Source organism: Dendrobates tinctorius, unplaced genomic scaffold, assembly GCF_039654945.1.
Source record: "Dendrobates tinctorius isolate UK_male_01 unplaced genomic scaffold, ASM3965494v1 ptg000045l, whole genome shotgun sequence".
Taxonomy (NCBI): Eukaryota; Metazoa; Chordata; class Amphibia; order Anura; family Dendrobatidae; genus Dendrobates; species Dendrobates tinctorius.
In genome coordinates, this window is record NW_027361713.1 from 16,884,712 (window position 1) to 16,910,788 (window position 26,077).

A 26,077-nucleotide genomic window follows, 5' to 3' on the forward strand; every position below is an offset into this window, starting at 1 on the left:
ACCCCCTTCTGGCCTGTAGATGTCGAATCGGGCACGCCGGCTCCAACCGGACCCCCACCAGCATGTTCCTCCTCCTCCTACTCAACCCATTAGGAAGGCCGGTGTATAAACCTGGGGGTTCCCGATGGTGCCGCCTCTGCTCCGGTGCAGGCGTGGTGGTAACGGGTGCTGCCCGGTGAGGTGCTGGGGATGGCGGTGGAGGCAATGGCAGCTCCGGTTCCGCGGGGGTTGCTGGCGGGACCTACGCAGTCGCGCCATGTCTGGACAGGGGCCTCTCTTCTTCCGCTTCAGCTCCCTGGGCCACATACAGCTCCTCCGGTATTAGCAGCAAAGAGAGGACAGAGTACACTGCTGGTGACATGGCAGCGGCTCCAAGCTCTGCGAGGTCGGCCGGGAAAAGATCCAGTGCAGCAGCGGCGGGTACCAGTGTCGCGGGTACTGGAGGTGTATGTCCTTCCTGGGTGCGCTGCCGGCTCAGTCTTCCCAAGGTCTCCTGCCTCAGCCGCAGCCGGGTGGTCAGCGTGACTATCTCTTCTTCCAAATGCCGGCAGTTCATCTCGTGGATCGGGTTGGAGCCTTCAGCCATGGCGCCAGGGAGATTTGTTTCCCCACACTCCGCAGGCCTCCTTCCCTCACTCTCCAAAATGACGTTCTGGCGTTCTTATTCTTGCTCCACCCTTCTGCTCGCCACTGGCTTCCTCTGCCCCTCCTTCTGGGGGTGGCGTCTTCTTTCCGCACCTCCATACCAAGCCAGTATACGAACCCCTCGGGGGATGGGCCATACATCTGTCACATAGTAATTCAGGCAGGGAAGGCCCAATACTCTTCGCGGTCTTTTCTAAGGACCTCCCATCTCTTCATGCCCTTCTCCGCGCCAGTGGCCATCTTTGAGATTCATGTCACAGTCTATTAAATTTGGTCTTTTGCACATTTTCAAAAGTTGTAAATCCAAGGCACACAGAACCCGATGGCATCGGGTCTCGTCATCCTATTCGTGATGCCAAAATTGGATCGCCCCTCACACCCAGATCGCCCCACTTCATCATGTACAGCCCCACTCACCCCCCTTCATCATGTGCATCCCCACTCACCCCCTTTATCATGTGCAGCCCCACTCACATCCCTTCATCATGTGCAGTCCCACTCACCCCCTTCATCATGTACAGCCCCTCTCACCCCCTTCATCATGTGCAGCACCATTCACCCCCCTTCATCATGTGCATCCCACTTCATCAGCTCCACTTACCCCCATTCATCATGTAGAGCCCCACTCATCCCCTTTCATCATGTACAGCCCCATTCACCCCCTTCATCATTTACAGCCTCCGCACCCTCTCACCCATTTAATTCATTTTATAAAGAAAAAAAGTTTCCCATACTTGCCTCACTCGCTCCCCAGCAGCGCCTCTCTGCTTCCAGAGTCTGATTCATGTCAGAGAGCGCGATGACGTCATTGCGCATGCCCGACACCTGACTCGGAATTACAGAGGGAGAGAGCAGGAGCTGCGCAGCATTCAAGGTGATGGCCGTGCACAGCTCCCAGCCCCGGCATGATAGACTGTGACATGGGCGGCTGTGTCAGCTGCCGACGCGACACAGTACAGCAGGCACGGCAGCGCACAATTTGCTGTGCGGCTGGCCCTGTACAGGTGCTGGGGAAGCGGCCTGGGGAGCATTTGCCTCTCTGCCACCTGGCCCAGCCCACCCCTGCATGGAAGCCCCAGTACCAACCTTAAAAGTAAATTATCCAAAGCAAAACCTGAGATGGATTCAGAGTGAACGTCTCCCATTTGGAGTGTGAATTCCATTGTTACTTATTTCAAAAATCTGGAGTTATGGTGTGTGGTCAATGGTAAAAATATGAATGGGTCTTTCAAAACTAACAGTCTCTGATTGTAATTTCAGTTCCAGTCCCAAATCAATAAAGATAACTGCAGACCAACAGTAAAAAAAAAGGGAATGCTGAAAATCCCTGATTTTTGAAACATAGGACCACATTATGCAGTATTTTATAAGAGGAGAAAAAAGGTACCTGAAAGTCTGAGTTAACCCCTCGAAAATCACTCAGACCAAGGCGTATCCCGATGGCTTGCTTGCTTGTGAGCAAATTGGACAATCACTTACAAAGTGTCCAGCATGAACCACAATAGAGGCAGAGTCCAAGATTGCGCCAACTTCTCTCCACAGCATGAGAACTGGCAGCTACAACTTCTATGTACACCACTTTTGCTAAACAGACATGCTCAGGGGGAAAATAAAAGGCACCTCACTGCCCACCATGTCTCTCACAAATTCTGCAGTCCATCTGTGGCGCTCCTGAGACTCAGTCGCCACAGAAGTACTGCACCTTCTCCTAAGGTGTGGTGCCCCACCATCCAGGTAAGTTGGAGGCTCCTGACCACGCTCCAACACTCGCACCCCACACAATAAAGTAGTTCAGCACAACCACATTGCGACTCCTTGCTTAGAGAGAAGCAGAGCACCTTTGGTGGTTCCCTGCTTGGAACACTAGACGGGCTGGGAGGTGGGTGGAGTTGAGAACATATAAAAGAGCTGGATGGTTTAGAATTACAGGTCAGTCGGTCAGTCTGACAGGAGGTCAGTGAGGAAGGAAGCCACTCAGGAGGAGTGGGGATCCCTGGAAGAAGGGATGGAGGAAGGAGTGCTGTAGCTGCCTCAGTGACCTGAGCCAGCTGGCACGGAAAGGAAAGGAAAGAAGGAGAAGGACGTTGACCTGAAGCCTGAGCTTCCATAGAAGGGAAAGGACAAGTACGGAACATAGGAGTAAAAGGGAGCACAGAGGACGTGGGTTAGAGGAAGAACCCTGCCTAGAAGTTCTAAGCACAAGGCCGGGGCCCGGTCCCCGAGGTTGTATGAACACTAATGGTTCTGCAGCAGACACCGGTGGAGTAGTGGGCTGTAAATGCACTACTCCCATCTAAGACTTGAGGGCACAACAGCAATACGGATAGAGAGCTGGGACTTAGGAGTAGAGAGTCCCCGAAGCAGGCTACAGCTGTCTGCCATGTGTCACGTCTCCGACAGATTTGGGGCCTGCTGTTCCGGTCGCAGCCACTAGGAGGCGCCGGGCCGCCACTTCGCCGTCAGACTCGGGGACGGCTGTTCCTGCCTCGGCCCCTGGGAGGCGCCGTGGTTCTATTACGTCGCCGTCAGACTCAGGGCCTATGGTCCTAGCTTTAGCCACTAGGAGGCGCCGGTCTGTCACGTCACCGTTGGATTCGAGGCCTGCTGTTCCGGTCACGGCCACTAGGAGGCGCCAGACCGCCACTTCACTGTCAGACTCGGGGACAGCTGTTCCTGCCTCGGCCACTGGGAGGTGCCGTGGTCCGCCCGTGAGTTATGGTGGTGACAGAGAAGTGGCTCCTGCGCAGGCATCTGGTGGGCACAGGCTCCGCCCCTCTGTCAGTCATCAGGGGGTTACTGCAACTCCATCTGGCCTGGTCCTGGGGGCAGCCCTAATGACATCACCAGTCCAGGAACCTGTGAGGGATGACCTGATCCCTCAAATACCTTGGGACTGGTCTTGCAAGCCGCCGGATATAGTCTTGGTTCCCCTGTGTGTTACTTAGTGATTGATTTCTGTTTGACTCTGACCTCAGCCTGGATTTCTGACCCCTCTTTTGCCTGACGATTCTGTACTTCTGCTACTCTCCTGGTTTGTGACCTTGGCCTGGATATTCTGACTTTGCTACTTCCTAACGATTCTGTACCTCTGCTGCCCTCCTGGTTTTTGACTCTGACCTTGGCCTGAAATTGACTCTGCTATTGCTTGCCGTTTTTGTACTTCACTCTGACGACCGTCCTGCTCTGGCCGCTGCTCCTATTCAGACAGTACCTCCTGGGCTCTGTTGTAAATCCAGATCCCTGTATAGGGGTAAAGGGTATCAGTGTTTCTCGGGGTGTTGCCTGGCTGCAGCCCAGAACCGCAGACGGACGTTACATTATATCCGGCCCTAAAATTAACTGCTTTTTGTGTATATACCCAACATATACAAAAGCAGTCTCCCTGAACTTTTTTTTTTTCTTCTTCTGACTGAGCTGATTTTTAGCCTGAACACCTGTTTCAGTGCACAGCCTGGAAGATCTCTCTCATTTTCTTGGACAACTATGTGGCAGTCTGGAGTCTTCAGGGAGAGAGCTGCACCTCAGAGATCCATGCTCCTGGCACGTCGACCTCTGGTCAACTACTCTGGCTATGGTTGCCCAGGGGCTCAGGTATTGCCCGCAGATGCGGCTAAAGTTTTATTACCCATTTCAGTTTCATGTGGTCAGAAATCGCTGTGTTTAAATGCGTATGTGGATAGTGGCTCTGAAGGAAATTTTATGGATTCCTTGACTGCTAGGAATCTGGGTGTAGCTCTACTAAAACTTAATGCCCCTATTAAAACCACGGCTATTAATGGCACGTCCATTATTCAGGAGGGGGTTAAGTTTGTTACTGCCAAGGTTGCTATGTCTGTGGGAGCCTTACACACTGAGCTGGTGTCATTTTTTGTGATGGACAATTTAACCTCTGCAGTTATTATGGGTATGCCATGGCTACGCCAGCACAATCCTGTCATCGACTGGCACTTGGGTGACGTTGTACGCTGGAGCCCACAGTGTCAGAAAAATTGCATATCCTTGGCAGTAAACCAAGTTAAGGTTAAAACCCCCCACATACCATTTGCTTTCAGAGATTTTGAGGATGTCTTTTCTATTGTAGAATCTGAAAAGCTACCCCCTCACAGAGAGTATGATTGCCCTATTGATCTGATTCCGGATGTCCGTCTCCCTAAGGGAAGAATATTTAATCTCTCTGGCCCAGAGCGTCAGGCCATGAATGACTATATTGCAGATAGCCTAAGAAAAGGGTTTATCAGACCGTCCATTTCTCCAGTTGGGGCCGGGTTCTTCTTTGTGGAGAAGAAAGATGGTGGTCTCAGACCCTGCATTGATTATCGGGAGTTGAATGCAATCACTATAAAAAACCAGTATCCGCTTCCACTCATCCCTGATCTTTTTAATCAGCTAACAGGAGCCCGTTGGTTTACTAAACTTGACCTCCGGGGGGCATATAATCTCGTCCGCATAAGAAAGGGAGATGAGTGGAAAACGGCCTTCAATACACCCCTTGGCCATTTTGAGTACCTGGTTATGCCATTCGGACTCAGCAACGCACCTGCCGTATTTCAGCACTTTGTTAATGATATTTTTAGAGACATTTGTGGGGTGTATGTTGTGGTGTATTTAGATGACATTCTGATTTACTCTGCTGACCCTGTGACACACTCTCAACACGTCTGTTCTGTGCTACAAAGACTACGTGAACACTCCTTGTTTGCTAAACTGGAGAAATGTGTCTTTTTTGCTGAGGAGGTACAGTTTTTAGGATACATGGTTTCAGGTAAAGGCTTCCGCATGGATCCTGCCAAGGTCCAGCCTATTAAGGCTTGGGTGCAACCAAAATCGCTGAAAGCGCTGCAGCGATTTTTGGGGTTCGCTAATTATTACCGCAAGTTTATTAGAGGTTTCTCAGAGATTGCCAAGCCACTCACGGATCTGACCCGAAAAGGGGCGGACGTGGCCAACTGGAATCCTGAGGCAATTCAGGCGTTTTCTACGTTAAAAGAGAGTTTTGTGGCCAACCCAGTTTTGGTTCAGCCGGATCTGGACCGTCCATTTATTGTGGAGGTGGATGCCTCTGAAGTCGGAGTGGGAGCAGTGCTATCACAAGGCACTACATCCCTCACTCAGCTTCGTCCATGTGCGTTTTTTTCCCGCAAATTCTCTCCCACGGAGAAAAACTATGATATTGGGAATCGGGAACTATTGGCAATTAAATGGGCCTTCGAGGAATGGCGTCACTTCCTCGAGGGCGCCAAACACAAGATCACGGTAATTACCGATCATAAGAACCTGACATACCTAGAATCAGCAAAAAGGTTAAATCCTAGACAAGCAAGGTGGGCATTGTTTTTCTCTAGGTTTAATTTTATAATCACCTTCCGCCCTGGTACAAAAAATGGGAGGGCCGATGCCCTCTCTCGCAGTTTCTGCCCCTCACAAGCCGAGGACTGTGAACCAGTTCCGATATTGGCCACTGGGATCATTGTGTCCGCAGTGTCATTGGACCTTCTGGAGGAGATCCGTAAATCCCCAGAACAAGCCCCTGACACTACGCCACCCAACAAATTGTTCGTTCCGCCTGCGTTTCGCCTACAAGTGCTTAGAGAATCACATGACTCTGTCTTAGCAGGCCATCCTGGTCTCAATAATACCGCCAGATTGATAACTAGGAATTTTTGGTGGCCGACGGTGGTTAAGGACTGCAAAGATTATGTCTTAGCATGTGAGGTCTGTGCCCGCGCCAAGTCCTCCCATACTCGCCCTGCCGGCTGGCTCCAGTCCTTGCCCATCCCCGAGAGTCCATGGACCCACATCTCCATGGACTTCATTACGGACCTACCATCCTCAGATGGAAAGACGTGTATCTGGGTGGTGGTGGACAGGTTCAGTAAACAATGTCATTTTGTCCCCCTGTCGGGGTTACCTAACTCGGAAACGTTGAGTAAACTGTTTATTGTACATGTGGTGCGTTTACACGGTGCCCCGGTCAATATTGTGTCTGACAGGGGTACCCAATTCGTGTCAAAGTTCTGGAGGGCGTTCTGTAAACGCATTGGTATTGAGCTATCTTTTTCCTCGGCTTACCACCCTGAAACCAATGGGCAAACCGAACGTGTCAACCAGGCTCTGGAGCAATACCTTCGTTGCTACATCTCAGAACACCAGTCCGATTGGGCAGAACATCTGCCACTAGCTGAGTTTGCCCTAAACAATCAGTATCAGGACTCCATTAAGTCTACCCCCTTTTTCTGCAACCACGGGCTGCATCCGCGCTTTGGCTCATTCTCGGCCAGAATGTCGGAGCTTCCTGGGGTAGAGAAAAATATACATCATTTAAAAACCATTTGGTCTGAGGTAAACTCTAACTTGAAAGGGGCCCGGGTTAGACAGACCTCAGCAGCGAACAAACGGCGATCCAAAGGACCGCACCTGGGAGTTGGAGACAAAGTTTGGCTCTCCACCAAAAACATCAAGCTTAAAGTACCGTCTGCCAAACTGGGTCCCAGATTTATTGGTCCATACGAGATTATAGAGGTGATTAACCCGGTGGCCTTCCGTTTAAAACTCCCTCAGTCTTTCAAATTACCCAATGTCTTCCACAAGTCTCTCCTCAAGTTGTACCGCTCCCCAATTCACCCTGTCCCGTCCCCTCCTCCTCCCGTTTCGGTCGGAGGGTCCTTGGAGTATGAAGTCCAGGGTGTCCTTGACTCCCACCTTGTAAGAGGGTCCGTACAGTATCTGGTACACTGGAGGGGCTACGGCCCGGAGGAGAGGTCCTGGGTCCCTGCGCGGGACATCCATGCAAAAGCACTAATTAGAAGGTTTCACCTCCTTCACCCTGACAAACCAGGTTTTGAGGGTCCGGAGGCCCCTCTTGGAAGGGGGGGTACTGTCACGTCTCCGACAGATTTGGGGCCTGCTGTTCCGGTCGCAGCCACTAGGAGGCGCCGGGCCGCCACTTCGCCGTCAGACTCGGGGACGGCTGTTCCTGCCTCGGCCACTGGGAGGCGCCGTGGTTCTATTATGTCGCCGTCAGACTCAGGGCCTATGGTCCCAGCTTTAGCCACTAGGAGGCGCCGGTCTGTCACGTCACCGTTGGATTCGAGGCCTGCTGTTCCGGTCACGGCCACTAGGAGGCGCCAGACCGCCACTTCACTGTCAGACTCGGGGACAGCTGTTCCTGCCTCGGCCACTGGGAGGCGCCGTGGTCCGCCCGTGAGTTATGGTGGTGACAGAGAAGTGGCTCCTGCGCAGGCATCTGGTGGGCACAGGCTCCGCCCCTCTGTCAGTCATCAGGGGGTTACTGCAACTCCATCTGGCCTGGTCCTGGGGGCGGCCCTAATGACATCACCAGTCCAGGAACCTGTGAGGGATGACCTGATCCCTCAAATACCTTGGGACTGGTCTTGCAAGCCGCCGGATATATTCTTGGTTCCCCTGTGTGTTACTTAGTGATTGATTTCTGTTTGACTCTGACCTCAGCCTGGATTTCTGACCCCTCTTTTGCCTGACGATTCTGTACTTCTGCTACTCTCCTGGTTTGTGACCTTGGCCTGGATTTTCTGACTTTGCTACTTCCTAACGATTCTGTACCTCTGCTGCCCTCCTGGTTTTTGACTCTGACCTTGGCCTGAAATTGACTCTGCTATTGCTTGCCGTTTTTGTACTTCACTCTGACGACCGTCCTGCTCTGGCCGCTGCTCCTATTCAGACAGTACCTCCTGGGCTCTGTTGTAAATCCAGATCCCTGTATAGGGGTAAAGGGTATCAGTGTTTCTCGGGGTGTTGCCTGGCTGCAGCCCAGAACCGCAGACGGACGTTACACCATGAAAGTAGAGTTCTTGGGAACATCTGTCAGGAGGAACTCCAGAGTACCACGGTACTGGAGATCTTCACACTTAAAGGCGCTATAGAGGAGATGTTCAGGAAAGGCACATAAGTTGGCAGAGTGTGGAAGGGAGCTTTCCATCTTGCCTGGAGGTTGACTGAGTCCCTGACCCGGAGGACACGGCACAGAAGCGGGCACTACAGACTGTGAGTAAAGCTTTGGAACTACATGCCCTGGTGTCCTCCATTACTTCCTGCATCCGTCCGCCTGGCACTGCTACATCCCCTGTGCCGGACACTACACCATCTAAGTGTCTCCACATCTACATTGCCCTGGGACAACAGCCCTGCCTGTTGAGGGCTATACCATCATTGCTGCACCACACCATCTGTCCCGGAGGATCTGCATGCAGCGTCGGCTTAACACCTCCATTGCCAAACACCACAGGTGGCGTCACGAACTATTCATCTAACTACATTCCACCATTCACATCTTCCTATTACTTGGGCGCCCAGGGCCACGGTCCGGGTCACCGCTGCTGTGACACATCCCACTGATACCGGCCCGGTACCGAGTATCCCACAGCCCTGGGAGGGTGACCCACATCTCTATGTCCTGGGTCATGGCCTCCACCAGAAAACAAGAGGGAGCCTGAAGAGGCAGAGCATCTTTGGAAAGGACCCTATGGAATTAACACCCGGGGGTTGCATAGTTATACTGAACCTCAGAGGACCATTGTCAGATTTTGGTGCAGATTTCCTGTGTAAGGTTCATACTCTTATCCTCAGTGACCTGGATTCTGGCAGGTTCACCATAAACTGTCAAAGAAGGCATCACAAATTTATCAGGAAGGACTTCTACAGGCATGGGAGAAACCAACTGCACAACTGAGGGCACCAACATTGCAGTTCCTGCTGGCAGACATGAGCAGTAGGTAACTTTGATCAAGATAGAAACCTGACTCTGCAACTGGCACAGTAATGATTCAAGGCTCTGGTGCTCTTTAGCCAGGTCCTGAATCATTTGAGTCTGATTCGCCACCTGATCAGAAAGTGAACAAATGGGAGAACAAAAATGTACATGGCCAGTCATAATGTGACACTGAGTCACTTCTCATGGACAAGCCATGAGACAGGGAAGCCAAAGAGTCCATGGTCAAATATCAAGAGTTTACATCAAAGGTAAAGGGCAAAGACAAACAAATACTTATATGCAAAGTCTGAGGTCAGGCAACAGAGATCAAAGCAGCAAAGACAATTGAAAAGTTAAAGCAAAGTCCAAGGTAAAGCCCCCGTCACACACAGCGAGATCGCTAGCAAGATCGCTGCTGAGTCACAAGTTTTGTGACGCAACAGCCATCTCACTAGCGATATCGCTGTGTGTGACATGTATCAGCGACCGCCCCCTCTCCGCCGGGTATCGCTGATCGTCCTCGAATGGCCTGGACATTTTTTTGATCGTTGGTCTCCCACTGGCCAGCACGCATCGCTGCACGTGGCAGCGGGAGACCATCGATCAGCGAGCTGGAGCTGGCATCCAAGGTAAACCGCGGGTAACTAAGTGCGCGCGTCGCTTAGTTACCCGCTGTGTACCTTAGTTACCAGAGTGCTGGCACTGGGAGCTGGTATCCAAGGTAAACAGCAAACCCATTGTTTACCTTGGATACCAGTTCCCAGCGCCAGCACACTGGTATCTCAGGTACACAGTGTGTAACTAAGTGACGCGCGCGCTTGTTACCCGCGTCGTCGCTGGTCCTGATTGCTAGTGAGATCTGCCTGTTTGGCAGCTCACCAGCGATCATGTAGCGACACACTGATCCTGACAAGGTCATATCGTTGTCGGGATCGCTGGTGCGTCGCTATGTGTGACGGGGGCTTTAGTCAACAGAGGTAAGAGTACATCACAGGTAAAGGGGCAAAGACAAAAGAATAGTCAAAGGCAATGTCTGAGGTCATGCAACAGAGATCAGAGAAACAAAACACAGAGCACAAGGAACACACACCACCGAGCGAAGCTATGACTGGTAATGGTCTGATCATTGCCAATTAGTTAAATAGCCAGGTAATCATTCAGAAAGGGTGAGGCCTGGAGGAAACTCATCAGGTTCAGATTTATTGGCCTGCTGCACAATCCTTAATTTGCATGGGGATAGTCCGAAACACCCCAGCCCTTGATTGGACATTCGAGCCATCCTAGTCACAAAAGTTACAGCCCAGTAGGCCTCTGAAATCGATAGGGCTGCTAAGCTGTCATCCTCTGCATTTCTAGCACACAAAGAGTGGTGAATTTGTGGCAAGTCCTCAGCAGAAAAATAGAAAATTTATAGCTCTTGGAAGAAGTAGAGGAAAAAGGAAAACACAGAAAATAGTCCAGGAATTAAGGAATTAAACATAGATCATACTTTTATTCAGTAACAAGAGGGGAATATTTAACAAGTCTAATATTTTGTTAGTAGGGGAAACTTTACTTATTTATGCACAGTCTAATTAGGTTGACTGTATCATAAGAAAATTAATTTTTATTTTAATCAGGTTTTTATTATCAAAGTTTGGATGAAAAAAAAAATGATTTTTTTGTTTTATTATTTGTTTGCTACCATGTATGGACATGTATGTATAAGCTATTAAATCACACTGGCCAGTAAACCAGTCACAATAGGCAGCCTATGGATCCCTGTACCAATTTTTAAACCAACACCAAGGACTCCCCCCAACCGCCAAAAGCCACCATGACCCGATACAGTAAACCCAAAAAACAAAGGGAAAATAAAGGGCGTGCGGGCGGGACCGATTTCTACCAGGGAGAGCGGGAAATGGTAAGTCCCACCCCCAAACCCAGGCTTAAAAACGGCACCCACAAAACCACCCCCTAATCAATATTCCCTATCCTCACCACCCCATTGTCACACCGGCCTCCACCCACGCCTGGGTGGTGGGGAGGACCCGGCTCTTGCTCCGGCCTTCACTTTATAATTAGAGAATTAATTAATTAAGTCTCTATCATCCTACTTTTATATGGACAGTTGTTACATGACTATGTAGGGGAAGTGGACCGACCTATGGACCTGTCTGCAGCAGAAAGGGTTAATGTACAATATGCTGGACATGGACTGCTGTATATGAAGGTGGGAGACAGCTAGACAGAGGAGCAGGGTGGTGAAGCACTGGGTTTTGCCACTAGAGGGAGACCAAGGACAGCAGAAATAAAGGAAGGTGTAGTACTGCAGTTTGGCCACAAGATGGGAGCAGGGAGCAGTGAGAGTAGGGCTTAACATCAGCTTATGGCTACGAAACTGCAAAATCAAGGGGGGGCGGGGTTACAGGAGCTCTAGGGGAAATTCCCAAGGAGGGGGATGAAAGGATGACAGAGAGTTCTAGAAGTGGTCAGTCCAAGGAGAGGAGCTCAGGAGAGGAGACGACCAAAGGGAGAAGTGGACAGAGAAGGAGCTCTGGAAGGGACTGACTACAGAGACAGTCAGGGGGGTGGCCCTGATGGGAGAGGCCGCAGACAGAGAGAGCCAGGGGTACCACAAGACGGACGGACTCGTACGGGTGAAGTGCTGTGGTGGTAGGCCTAGGGCAGCCACAGTGAAAGAGCTGCGAAGGATGACATACAGGAAGACAGAAGGAAGTGAAAGGTATCCGGGCCTATGTACGGAGTCGAGCAGCTGCTGTGTGGTTCTGCGGGTCGTCGAGAGGACGGCCAATAAAGAGGACCTGTTGGACACACTTCAGTCTCTGTCTCAGTCTGTTCGTGGTGGTAAGTGGACCACCCCCCAGTCGGCTCACCTACCTACAACTATCCTTCTAAAATTGTTAAAATGTTTGTTTTCACTCCAGCCTCTGCAGCAAGCACAGTAAGTTGGCATTTCCTATGTTCTGTTTCTCATTAGAGATGGGCGGATATCTGGATGCTCGAGATGAGCCGAACAGTTAGGCTGGGGTCAGACATGCGAGAAACTCGGATGAGGCTCGCATCTTAATACCCGGCACTGCTGCCAGCACTTGGGAGCGGAGCGTGCGGCTGCATGCATTTCTATGTAGCCGCATGCTCCTCTCCTTAGTGCCGGCGGCAGTGCCAGGTATTAAGATGCGAGATTCGTCCGAGTTTCTCACATGTGTGATCCCGGCTTTACAAAAAGTTTGGGTTCAGGTACGAGAACAGTCCCAGACCCGAACCTGGACCCCATTTACTTGAATGAGGGACACGAACATCCAGTGCTTGCTGGTGACCTGCAGTCACCTTGGTGAGATCCCTGCTAGCACCGTGAGAAAGTCTCATGGTGCAGATGCAAATTCACCGCAGTTCACTGGGAGAATTTCACTGTGATGAATTTGAACTGTAGTGAACTCACCTCTGCACAGTGAGACGTTCTAATGATGCTGGCAGGGATCTCAACGAGGTCACCACAGTTCAGCCCAGCTGGGAACTTAGCCAGAGTGACGGACAGTAACCTCGATGACATAAACGCTGCTCACCGTTGCGCTCACAGCAGCTCATTCATCAGTGGTTCTAAGCCTGGGCAGTCATATTTTGGCACCCTCCAGGTTGAAAACTATTTATCCCCCAGACATGGATTATGGTGTGGGACAGAACGGACAGGTGAGGGATATTGTTGTTTTTTATTTTAGTTTTATTACAAGAGATGAGGCACTCAGTGGATTTCGGTGTTAGGTGAGTATAACTGTGTTATTTTTAAATAAAAAAGTAAAAATGTTTTGTTTTATATTAAATAAAAGACTATTCTGGGTTTGCCTTTATTTACCATATAACTATAGGATTAGTAATGGATAGGTGTCTTATAGTAATCCGTGGGATTGATGTCACTTGACAATACAAAAGTGATATCAAGCCCACAAATATGAACCCCACTTGCCACTGCTACAGGGCAAGTGGGAAGAGCCGGGCCAAGCGCCAGATTTGGCACCTCTAATAGGTGTGCCTTAACCATCCAAGGAAAAATGATGCTAAGAGACCTCACCCAAGACACGTTTGATTGGGATGATCCACTTCCGTCAGAAAAAGCTGACCTGTGGGTGGTGGAAGTCTCTTGAAGCCATGGCCGACCTTCGCATGAAACAACTGTTACAGAACCCCCCCAGCACCCCGAATAGGAGATGCATGTATGATAGGTGCAATGTGAGATGCATACCCCTAATGCAGCAACCGACCGGCTGCGACCCCTGGGCAGAGGTAAACGAGATATCCCACTTCTAACCTTCCCCCACCTTTGTAAATCCCACGGTAAATGATCGGGGGTCGCCGGCCACCTGCGGCTATTGTAATGTACATCTGGCATCTTAATTGGAGCCTGTTATCTACTGGCCCACCACATATTGATTGTCCTGTCCTCTGTATGTATATATATTCTGAGACCGGTGAGTAAAATGTTGTCACACTGGAAATACGTGGAGAAGCAGTGATCTTTTATATGTTCCCATGTTACAAAGCCTTTCAAGCCAGCGTCCTTCATCCAGAAGTGAGGAAAAGCAGCGTGGACCTCCTGAAACACAGGGTGGTAATGTAAGAGGTATTACAGCACAGAAGACCCCGTTACAAAGACCATCCACAGAAGTCAAAACACAAAGACTTTGCATCTTCTGTGACGCATCAGTCAAAACTATTGCAGCAGTAGCGTACCTCAAAACTATATAGATGTGAACTAACAATGCCATATTGGGTTCGTTATGAGACAGACAAAATTGGTGCCGCTCAGCGAACGCACGATCCCCAGACTGGAACTCTGTGCTGCCATCCACACAGATGAGCTGGCTGAACTTATCTCAGATGGGATGAATCTGGAGCTCAAAGATGCAGAGTTCTACACCGATAGTAAGGTGGTACTAGGATACATCTGCAGCAAGACGTGACGCTTCTATGTCTACGTCATTGCCCGGGTACTGAAGATAAAAAGATCCACCTGCCCTAATCAGTGGCACTATGTACCTACTCACCACAATCCTGCAGACCATGCGACCAGATCCATTGCACTAAGTCATCTTAATGACACCACATGGTTCACAGGCCCTGCCTCTTTGAACTATTCGATGCCCGACATCAACAGGCCTGATACATTGGAACTAATGGATCCAGATACCGACAAAGAGCTCAGTCCTCAAGTGTCTGCTCTACATACAGTGATTTCAAGTCAGCACTTTGAATCTCATCAATTCAGCAGGTTCTCAACCTGGAAGTCAATTGTTCGAGCCATCGCTTGTCTACTTCATGTAGACCAGTCCTACAAGTCAGCACTACCTGCAATCCAGAGACCTTGTAAAGGTTGACATCGCTGCAAGCGTGCATTTACTGCTCCCAACCTGGAAAGAGCCAAGGTTACAATACTTCATGTTGTAGAAAAGAAAGACCACCCAAAAATCCAACCTGGCGATGTTGTACTTGTCAAAGATAGTCAGTCGCATCGAAACGAGTGGCCACTCGGCCTAGTCACGAAGCCTCTTCCCAGCAAGGGCGGGAAAGTGCGCAAAGTAGAGGTCAGAGTGTGCAAACTTGGGGAGAATATACTGTTCCTCAGGCCAGTTACTGAACTTGTTATTTACCCCAAAAGAACCAAATGGTGGCATCTGTTCATGCCAAGCGGGGAGTGATCTGCCCATTTATGAGCAGCAAGTAATTTTCATAATGTTGTACCAGTTATAACCATTAGATGTAATTAGTTGCCTATTTATCCTGTTCCTGGAAGAATGAGCATTTCTTTATAAGCAGCATGTTCTGATTAGAACAGCCCCCTTAGTTTTCCCGGACAAGAAGGCTTGCAGACATTTTCCTCTGGACCTTTGAGTCTTACACACGTGTCTGAGTCTTACACAGCAATGAATGGAGGTAAACTTTATACCTCCGATCAGAACTGCGCGCTCATGCTGTCTTTTAACCGCATGGGAACCACAGCTGTCTGACCGGCAGTAATGACTTTCCCGCCTATCAGAAGCAGTTTTTTCTGCACTATTATACACATGACAGCATGACAAACACCCAGTGTTCGGGGGTCAAATCCGAACAGTAACACGGACTTCCTGGTGATGTCTGTGTTCGGTGTCCTTACCTGAACAGTAGGTGTTCAGTACGGACACAGAGCTTTTCTTTTCGGGTTCACCCATCTCTATTTCTCACATTAGCTTTACTGTGTAGACTGGGACAAGTCCCTCTGAGTTAGGTGAATTACATTTCTATTGTATAAGGTAAGTCTTACAACACTATAGATTCAAATAAGGCTTTGAAAAGTGAAAACATTTATGGTGCATCTTTGAAATTAGGTAATGTGTCGGGATATATTTTATATCAGGGATTGTAAGGGTATCCTACTTTGTGGCAAAACTCAGTGAGGGTTATGAGAAGGTCAATGGAACTGTATATGAAGAGAGATATGTGACAGCCATGTGCTAACAGGACCTGTGTGACATCACAGTCATGTGATCAGTCACATAGTCTGGATTTAAATGGCTGGCCTTGAGAGGCAGTCTGTGTGTTATTTTTGGAGAGGAAAGACTCAAAAGCTGTGGCTCCAGGTGGAGCGGAAGACACTTAGGCTATGTACCCATGTATGCAGAAAATTCCTGACTAAAAACCGGACTCCTTCCCAGGAAACGCGCATTTTTTCCTGCACGTTTTTGTGCATTTTTTGCGCGTTTGTTATGCGTTTTTTTTCCGGACCATCCCCAGTCTCATAGAATATAGTTAGAAATGCGGATTGTTCAGCAAAATTAATGAGCATGCTGTGGTTCTTACCGCATTGCGTTTTTTTCGCGGAAAAAACGCATCAATGTGCACAAAAGTGCGGAATTCATTAAATTGAATGGGATGCTTCTTGTAAGCGTTTTTGCCGATAAAAACACTTAAAAAATGCGAAAAAAATGCTTACGTGGGTACACAGCCTCAAGGGTCTGAGAGGGCAAACCCCTCAGACATATGGACTTTGTTATACGTTATCTTTTTGTTTTCCCGTTATGTCAGAAAGGATCTGTTTACTATGCTGAACCCTGCAGTGGTTTATGCTGCTCCACAATAAACCAGCAGGTGTTTTACCACAAGTAGTGTTCCTGTGTCTACCTTGGGAAGCAGCTGAGTGAGTGAACCCCTCACAGGGTAAAGACCAAGTCTTTCTTACCACAATATCTCATGTTCCCAGTTCCTGTTTTCTCTTTCATCCAGGCTGCTGCAGAGACAAACAAAATATTTAGAAAAAAAAAAGAAAATAAGCTACAAAGATATCCAAAATCACATTCAACTTCCATTAGTTTGTTTCAGAAATATTACCTGACTTCCAAATGTCCAAATGAGCATACAAGACATCTCCACACAATGGGGACCTGTCTCTAAAGCCATCTTCACTTAATGCACATAAGTCTCTTCCTGTCAAGTCTTGGAAGCTACGACCTACTTGCGGAAGTCTATACTGGTGCTCTGTCCATAGTATCCACTTCTGAACATTAGCTGAAGACCATTCCATTGGATCTAATTTAAAGAGAAAAGTGCTTAGGCTGTGCAGATCTAAATTCATGTATATTGCAATCAATTTGAGTATAGCCAGGCCAATGTGTTAATTGTGCACATGCTGTAGGATTAAAAGTCATTCTGTGCTGACAGTCCCTAGATCATGCTGCAGAAATTTGTAAATTGTATTCGTATTTACATTTTTTGCACTACACGAAACATTTCTACAGTGTCAATGATATATGCTTAATATTGTTATTTTTCCAGTCAGTGAGAGAACTGAATGCACACAGCACGATTACAACAGCACGATTGAGGCATGTAGTATACTATGAGTTTTTTGGTACAATTTATGGAACTTAATATAAATTAAACATAAAAACTCCATAACACATCAAATGCACAATTACTATTATGCAGGCACAGTATAAAGTTTCATTCAGATATTGCAGACATTTTTCAACTGTTCTATATTAAAGGGAACCTATCACCTCATTTTGGGCTATTAATCTGGTCCCAATGTGCTATTAGTGATGCAATCTACATCACTAACATATTTTTGTCAAGTAAAATGTCCAAGTAATAAGTTTACAAAACACCTTATATCATTAGGGGTTTACCTCCCGTACCTCTTCTTTCAGTCATATGGGTAGTGACTTTATCTTTTCAGTCACAGATCATTCAGTGTACTTTTGTAATTAGGCATACCCACAGCATTGCATTTGATTGCCGTGACTGGCTCGAAGTCACGGTAACACGTATCAAATCCCACGCATGCACAACTGCCCATCCTCTCCCTGGGCATGTGCAATGACTCCTGGAGTACAGCCCCAGCTTCATGTCAGATGTACTGGAGCCGCTCTGAGTTAGTGTCTACATGATGTGTGAGCGCGCATGCTATGCGCGTCACTGTGTCCACCTCCACTCTGCACTCTGACGCAAGCGCGCATCTGACATGAAGCTGAGGCTGTACACCCAGACTCAGTGCTCCTGTCCAGGGAGCAGATGGGCAGTGCACATGCTTGGGATTTGATACTCGATTGCCATAACTTCCGAGCCAGTCATGGCAAAGAGGTGACAGGTTCCCTTGTAAGGGGGTGAGATAGAATTACCTCCTTGCTTCCCTTCCTATAATTGCCTTTGATCTGTTAATGTTTACATATTGCTAATGTTGATAATATATATGTTGAATGCTTGCGGTACTGCTACATAGGAAGATGTATTACCGCTCACCTTATTGGTACTGCCACATTTATATGTGTGTTACCATGCTTTGGAGACTGTATTTCTTGGTGTTATGAGGTATATAATGTTATGTGATGCATATTGATATTTATGTACAGTTTAGGGTACGTCAGTGCATCCTTTTGGGAACATTAGAGGAGGACATTTAAGTAGATAGTGTAAGTGTAGTTCTATTGTGGGCCACTAGATGGGGCATACTAGTGAGACTTATAGGTATAGCTGATAGGATGTTTATAGAGGGTAAATTGTAGGAGGGGCTGCTGGATAGTGAGAGAGAAGATTCTAGGAAGTTAAGTCAGATGGGGCCAGGGTGCCCTAGTGTCCACATTGGCTATAGGCCCGGACAGCTCGGCAGCCATGTAACGTTAAAGTGCTGCAGCCTACGTTACCCATGGCCACTGTGTGTCATAGCAGTGGGCCAGTACAGGAAAGGAAAGATGTGGCGACTGATCACCTGGGTGGATGCATTTAGGGCAGGAGTTGGTTGGACTGAGGAAATTAAGGAAGTTGGAGCTTTTACGAGCTTGGTAAAGACAGGCCGAATGCTTTACCAGAGGCAACCAAACCTGGTGACTGATGATGTCGAGTCTGGGGCGAAACAGGCAGAAGTGATTGTCATCATGGCGAGGTCAGGTCAGGAAGGAACTGGGGAGCAGTCTAGGACGGTTCTGTCCAGGTGTGTACTGCACAGAAGTGCCAGCCAGAAAGGGAAAGATAAGGAACCAAGTGAATATCACAGTGTGCTTCCTGTGGATGTAATGTGTGAAGTATTAAATAAAGAGAGTGTTCAAGTTAACCTGGACTGTGTCTCCGTTACTGGGGGCCACCTGTAGGAGGGACCGTCGTCGCCTGGGAAGTACCCAGGGGAGTCTGGATGTGGAGATGCAGGTATGCTGAAGAGAAAAATACAGTTTTCTGTAGGGGAAGGACTGGACATCGATGTTACAGTATCTCAGGTCACGACTAGAGTCCTGTCCCTCCCTTATACCTTTTAAATAAATCCTATTATACATCTAATTGTTTTTTAAAAAAAATTAATACACATATCCAAGGCAATTTTCAATTGTCAGTATTTTCGTCAGAATTTAGAATCAATAGTTATAGGCTGAAATAGGATTGGAACGAGATGTGAGCTGATCAGGAAAAACTAATTCACCTGTTCTTGTGTATTTTCCCGAGAAATTCGATTCATGAAAAACTTAAATCTCCAAGAATTTAATGTCCCTTGTTATGCCCCAGGGTCTCTCCAGGCCCCAGAGCATAAACAATGTAATATATAAGAACTAAGAAAACCTTATAATTACCTTGCTACCTCTGCCATGGTATACCTCTGCTACTCACGGCATCAGTTATGCAACAATCCCCAGGCCTTTCACTCAAGTCAGGAGCTTTTAGGATTGACAGGTCCAGAAGAATTCTGTCAATGCATCAGCAAGGGCCAAGACCTAGCCATTGGCCTAACCATTAGCTATGTGCACAAAGAGGGTTTTTTTTTTACAGGTTTTGGAGTAGAAAGTTGCTGTTAACTCAAAAGGCTTCTCATGCACATGTATTCTTTTTGGACAGGAAATTGAGGAAAAAGTGGCTGTGTGGATATTTTCTTTTCAGATAGTTTACGCCATGGAAACGGCTAAAAAAAGCATTCCAGAGAACAGGGGTGGGCAATTCATTTTCCCAAGTGGCCACATGAGAGACTGTGACTGTTGTGGAGGGCTGAACCAATAGGCTGAAATTAATTTTGCTCAATATTAATATTAATTTATTATAATTATTTCATATTAATTGTATCACTTAATATTGAGCAGAATTAAGTATGCTGACATCCTCCTATATACCATTTGAGCGCACTCACAGCCCCTTCTACACATTGTAAGAGCCCCCACACAGCCCCTATATAGTGTAAGAGTCCCCACATAGCCTCCCCAAGATCAGCTTGTGACCCCATAGCTTCCCTATGTCCAGCAGGAGACCCCATAACCTCACAATGCCCAGCATGGGAACCCCATAGACTCCCAATGTACAGAATGAGAAGTCTATAGCTTCCTCTCGTCCAGCATGAGAGCCCATAGCCTCCCCATGTCCAGCATGCAAGCCCATAGCCTCCCCATGTCCAGCATGCAAGCCCATAGCCTCACCATATCCAGCCAACATCCCATATGTGCTGTTCCATTTAAGTTATGCTTTTATGGTTTCTATAGATTATTATTTCCATTCTTTGTATAATTGTCTTGCATTTGCTCTGCTGCCACCTGCTGGTCTTTTTTCTGTATAGAATCATAGAATCGTAGAGTTGGAAGGGACCTCCTGGGCCATCTGGTCCAACCCCCTGCTCAAAGCAGGATTCGCTAAATCATCCCAGTCAGATGTCTGTCCAGCCTCTGTTTGAAGACTTCCATTGAAGGAGAACTCACCACTTCTCGTGGCAGCCTGTTCCACTCATTGATCACTCTAACTGTCAAAAAGTTTTTTCTAATATCTAATCTGTGTCTCCTCCCATTCAGTTTCATCCCATTGCTTCTAGTCTTTCCTTGTGCAAATGAGAATAAAGTTGATCCTTCTACAATGTGACAGCCCTTTAGATATTTGTAGACAGCTATTAAGTCTCCTCTCAGTCTTCTCTTTTGCAAACTAAACATTCCCAAATCCTGCAACCTTTCCTCATAAGACAGGGTTTGCAGACCGGTCACCATTCTGGTCGCTCTTTTCTGAACTTGCTCCAGTTTGTTGATGTCTTTTTTAAAATGTGGTGCCCAAAACTGGACACAATATTCCAGATGAGGTCTGACCAAAGAGGAGTATGGCAGCCTGCAACTAATTAATCCTCGTGCATGCCTTCCACTTCCGAATCAAAGTTCAGCTCTCCTCTTCCTCCTTCCAGCCATTGTCAGTCTCACTTTCTCCTGGGAGAGACATGCTTGTACCGAGCTGTGAAAGGCATCAGTCTTTTGACCATACTTCGTTGCTCACACTTTGCTGTTAACACTCTGCATTTCTGGAGAACTTATTGTATTGCCAATCATACGCTGTATGTCCAGATTTCTAATTAAACAAGTCTGGACAATCCCTGGTGTGCATCATCTCTCCAGACGCTGAGCATTATATTGGTCCTGTCTGCCTGCATTGAGGAAACGGAAGTTAGGAATCTCTCACAGCCCCGATCAGCTACACCTCCATTGTTAGGGGCTGGCGAAATGCACCAAGTAATATAGAAGGCATTTAGGTGCGTTCGCAGCCCGGGGTTAACCGTGCAGAGATGGTAACTGCTGCTCGGTAATGGCAGACACTATATGGCGGTATAATAAGTGAACGCACACGGGTTAACGTCACCTGGTGTGTACGAGGCGGACTCTGTTGCGTCACAGAGCCGCACTACCGCTGAATATAAATTCTGAAGCCTGTTAAGCTCACAGAGCTCGGCGAAATGAGCGCTGGTGTAAAGTCACCGGACTCTGCCCCAAGACACAGGGTCGGAGTCCCTCTAGACTCACCAGCACTCGGCGCCACAGTAGATGCGGTACTTATGTGCCTTGTGCTGTATGGCACAATATGGTGCTAAGTGAGGTGCTGACCTGGAAGCACTGTGGCATAAAGCCAAGCCACTGACAGGCGCTGACTCTAACCACAAGACCTTAACAACAGGCACAGCCAAGGGTAGGGGTTTCAAATGAATCACCAGATACATGCATCCATCATCATACACACCTTAAGCATAAGAGTCTATACTAGCGCATGGCTGAGTGGCCATGTGACTCTTTTATAGTGGCGTCCTTCCAGGACCTTCCCAGTAGTGGATCTATCCGAGCAGGAACGGGACCTGCGCATGTGACCTCCGATCTCCAATGAGAGGTCAACCCATGAGCATGCTCAGTAAGCAAAATACAGGACTTAGTCCCAGAAGCATCTACTTGCTGCTGACTCAAGCATGGAGTTATAGCAGAGCCAGAACGAGCAACCAGATGCCTAGCATCAGCCTGGGCAAGACGCCTGGACCGACCTCTTTGCTGAGCAGGAATCTCTGCGGCTCCAGAGGAATGGGAGACCGCAGAAGACATCGCTTGAGATTCCTTCTGTGCAGAGGGGGAAATTTGATGCCTAACATTACCCCCCTCCTAGGGCCCCCCCTGAGCCTCGCTGCGCTCAAAGGCCGCAATGAGCAGAGGAGCGTGGAAGTTTTCCACAGGTTCAATCCTCTGGGCCATGACCCTTCCAGTCCACCAGATAATACTTTTTGCCTCGTACCACCTGGCACCCCACAATGGCCTCTACCTCAAACTCATCTGGGGACAAGCTTGATGTCCTGGCAGATGACTCGGAAAACCGGGACATGTGAATGGGCTTAAGGAGGGAAATGTGGAAGGTGTCGGTGATACCCAGGCGTGGAGGAAGGGCCAGCCGGTAGACCACAGGGTTAATCTGTTCGAGGACTTTGAAGGGACCTATCTAGCGAGGCGCGAACTTAGTGGACTCGACCCGCAGCCTGATGTTATGGGCGGAGAGCCACACTAAGTCGCCAGGGGCAAAGGTCGGAGCAGGACACCGGAGTGTATCAGCGAAGACCCTCATTCTCTCCTTGGAGGCCCGGATGGCATCCTGAGTGCGGTCCCAAATATCACGTGCCTCCACCGCCCAGTCTGCCACCCTAGAGTCGGTGTACGATACTGGCATGGGCACAGGGACGCGCGGATGCTGGCCGTAGTTAAGGAGAAATGGGGTCTGACAGGTGGAGTCGGCCACAGCATTGTTCAAAGCGAACTCCGCCCATGGCAACAAGGATGCCCAGTCATCCTGTCTGGCTGAGACAAAATGTTGTAGGTATCTGACCAGGGTCTGGTTGGCCCTCTCTACCAACCCGCTCATCTCGGGATGATAGGCCGAGGAGAGATTCAGCTCAATGCTGAGCAGGCGACAGAGCTCTCTCCAAAACCGAGACGCGAACTGGGGACCCCGGTCACTGACAATTTTGTCCTGCATTCCGTGTAGGCGGAAGACGTGCTTGATGAACAGTGCTGCCAGGCCCCGTGCAGAAGGTAGCCGAGAGAGAGGCACCAGGTGCACGATTTTAGTGAAATGGTCGGTGATGACCCAAATAACTGTGCTGCCACCGACCATCTCGCAGTGCCTGTCCGCCACTGGCAGGGGATAAAGTAACTCAGCGGGTCACTGCTGAGGAGGCCTATTCTTGGAGCAGGAGACGCACGCCCGAATATAATCTCCGACGTCATGGGCCATATGCGGCCACCAGTAAGTTCTCGCCAGGAGCTCAGATGTCCGCTTTGTCCCAAAGTGTCCACCCACCCTGGACGCGTGAGCCCAAGAGAGAACCTCCGGTTTCAGACGGGCAGGTACAAAAGTCTTGCCCGGAGGTACCGACTCAAGGGCGATCAGATCCAGGGTCCTCAGACTCTCAGAGGGGACAATCGTTGAGGCTCCACCTTCTCCTCCTCTGATGACACCACAGAGTGAAAAAGGGCATCGGCTCGAATGTTCTTTTGCCCGGAAAGAAAATGAAGGGTGAAATGAAACTGGGAGAAGAATAGGGACCATCTGGCCTGGCGTGAATTTAACCGCTGGGTAATCTGTAGGTAAACCAAGTTTTTGTGGTCCGTGAATACCTGGAAGGGAAGCCGAGCCCCCTCCAGGAGATGTCTCCACTCCGAGAAGGCCAACTTCATTGCTAGCAACTCCCTGTCCCCAATGGAATAGTTCATCTCTGCCGGTGAAAAGGTCTTGGAGAAGAAGAAGCAAGGCTGCTTCCGACCCTGAGCATCCTTCTGGAAGAGGACCGCTCCGGCACTGACGGAGGAGGCATCCACCTCCAGGATGAAGGGCTTATCCACATCGGGACGGTGTAGGATGAGAGCGCTAGCAAAGTGGGATTTTATGGAGAAGAAGGCCTTGGAGACCTGATCCGACCACTCCTTGAGATTTGCTCCCTTCTTGGTGAGGGCTACCAAGGGAGCCACCAAGGTGGAGAAGTGGGGAATGAACTGACGGTAGTAGTTCACGAACCCCAGAAAGCACTGCACCGCTTTGAGGGAGTCGTGTTCCTGCCAGTCCATTACCACCTGCAGTTTGGCAGGATCCATAGCCAAACCATGGGCAGAGATAATACAGCCAAGGAAAGGCAGGGACTCCTGCTCAAACAGGCACTTCTCCAACTTTGCGTAGAGGGAGTTGGCCCGCAAGCGATCAAAGACCTTGCAAACTTCTCTCCGGTGGGAGTCAATATCTGGTGAGAAGATGAGAATATCATCCAGATAGACCACCACAGATGTGGAGAGCATATCTCGAAAGATATCGTTTACAAAGTCTTGGAATACGGCTGGGGCATTACAGAGCCCAAAGAGCATGACTAGGTACTCGTAATGGCCATCCCTGGTGTTAACGGCAGTCTTCCATCCGTCTCCCTCACGTATGCGTATCAGGTTATAAGCACCCCGCAGATCCAGTTTGGAGAAAACCCTCGCTACCCATAACCTATCAAACAGTTCCAATATCAGGGGCAGGGGATACTTATTCTTAATGGTGATGGCGTTAAGACCCCTGTAATCAATGCAGGGATGTAATTCTCCATTCTTCTTTTGGACAAAGAAGAATCCTGCTTCCGCTGTTGACACCGACTTCCTAATGAACCCTCTTACCAGATTCTCCCTGATATACTGAGACATGGCCTCTGTCTCCGGGAGAGAAAGGGGATAGACATGGTCCCGAGGAGGCTCAGCAACGGGCAAGAGGTCAATAGGACAGTCGTAAGGGTGGTGCGGCGGAAGACTCTCCGCCACTTTCTTGGAGAAAACGTCTGCATACTGTCAATAGTGCTTGGGAAGTGAGGAGAGATCTGCGGGAACCTCTGTGGTAGCAACCTGTATGCAGTCCCTCAGACACCTACCCTCACAGGACTTACTTAAACCAAGAATTCTCCCTGAGGACCACTCTATGTGAGGAGAGTAAAATCGTAGCCAGGGAGCCCGTAGGAGGACCTGATTGATGCCTTCGGGCATTACCAGGAGGGATAACGTCTCCTGATGGGAAGTAGACAGTGAGAGCCTCAGTGGAGCAGTCTGATGAGTAATCTGAGAGGGTAGTGTCGCACTGTTCACCACTCTAATAGTGAGTAGCTGTGAAGACCAAGGGGATTGCGTGTAGTTGGGCGAAGGCAGATGACATGAAGTTGCCTTCCGCCCTGGAGTTCACTCAAACCTCCATGACCAGAATGGAAGAGTTGAATTCAAGCATCCCCTTAAGTGACAGCTTGGAGGAGACTGTTGCTGTATCTAGTAGGCCCCCTCCGACAACCACTAGTTGCGATTGTTTCCCGACCTCTGTGGGCAACTGTTGGCAAGGTGAACAAGTTGCCGACAACGGAAACAGACCATGAGTGCTTGCATGGACCAGGATTTGGAACCCGTGAGGGACACCTCCTTGGCTCTGGAGACTCGAGCGCCTGACCAGGGGGGTCCAGGGGTTTAGCGAAAGTTGGCGCCAACCTAAACCTTCGACTGGACTGGGAGCGCTTCAACCCTCGCTCTGTGAAACGGAAGTTGATGCGGGTGGAGACAGTAATGAGCTCCTCCAGAGTAGCGGGGACCTCCCTGGTGGCCAGGGCGTCTTTGACGTGATCAGCCAGGCCCCTCTAGAATATGGGTATAGGAACCTTATCTGGCCACTCCAGCTCTGAGGCCAGATTCCTGAAGAGGATGGCATATTGGCTGACCAAAGATGAGCCCTGAGTTAATGCCAATAGTTGGAGTGCAGTGTCATGTGTGACCCGTGGTCCCAGAAAGACCTACTTAAGAGTGACAAGGAACTGCGTGGCATTCTGTACCACCGGATCACCGCGCTCCCCAGAGGAGTGGCCACTCCAAGGCCCTGCCCGACAGGAGGGAGATGATGAATCCCACCTTGGCCCGCTCGGAGGGGAATCGT

The 26,077-nt window shown here is 49.1% G+C and overlaps 1 protein-coding gene across 5 annotated transcripts in view; it reads right to left on the reverse strand.

The window, feature by feature from the left end:
- SPDEF (SAM pointed domain containing ETS transcription factor) overlaps positions 1–26,077 on the reverse strand; it is an 851,726-nt gene that overhangs the window by 369,117 nt on the left and 456,532 nt on the right. For all 5 annotated transcript variants that reach the window (XM_073575627.1, XM_073575625.1, XM_073575628.1 and 2 more), the window contains exons 3-4: positions 16,730–16,927; positions 16,581–16,628 (exon numbers count right to left, since the gene is read on the reverse strand). In XM_073575627.1, the coding sequence (XP_073431728.1) occupies positions 16,581–16,628; positions 16,730–16,927 (246 nt within the window). The remainder of the gene's footprint in view (positions 1–16,580; positions 16,629–16,729; positions 16,928–26,077) is intronic.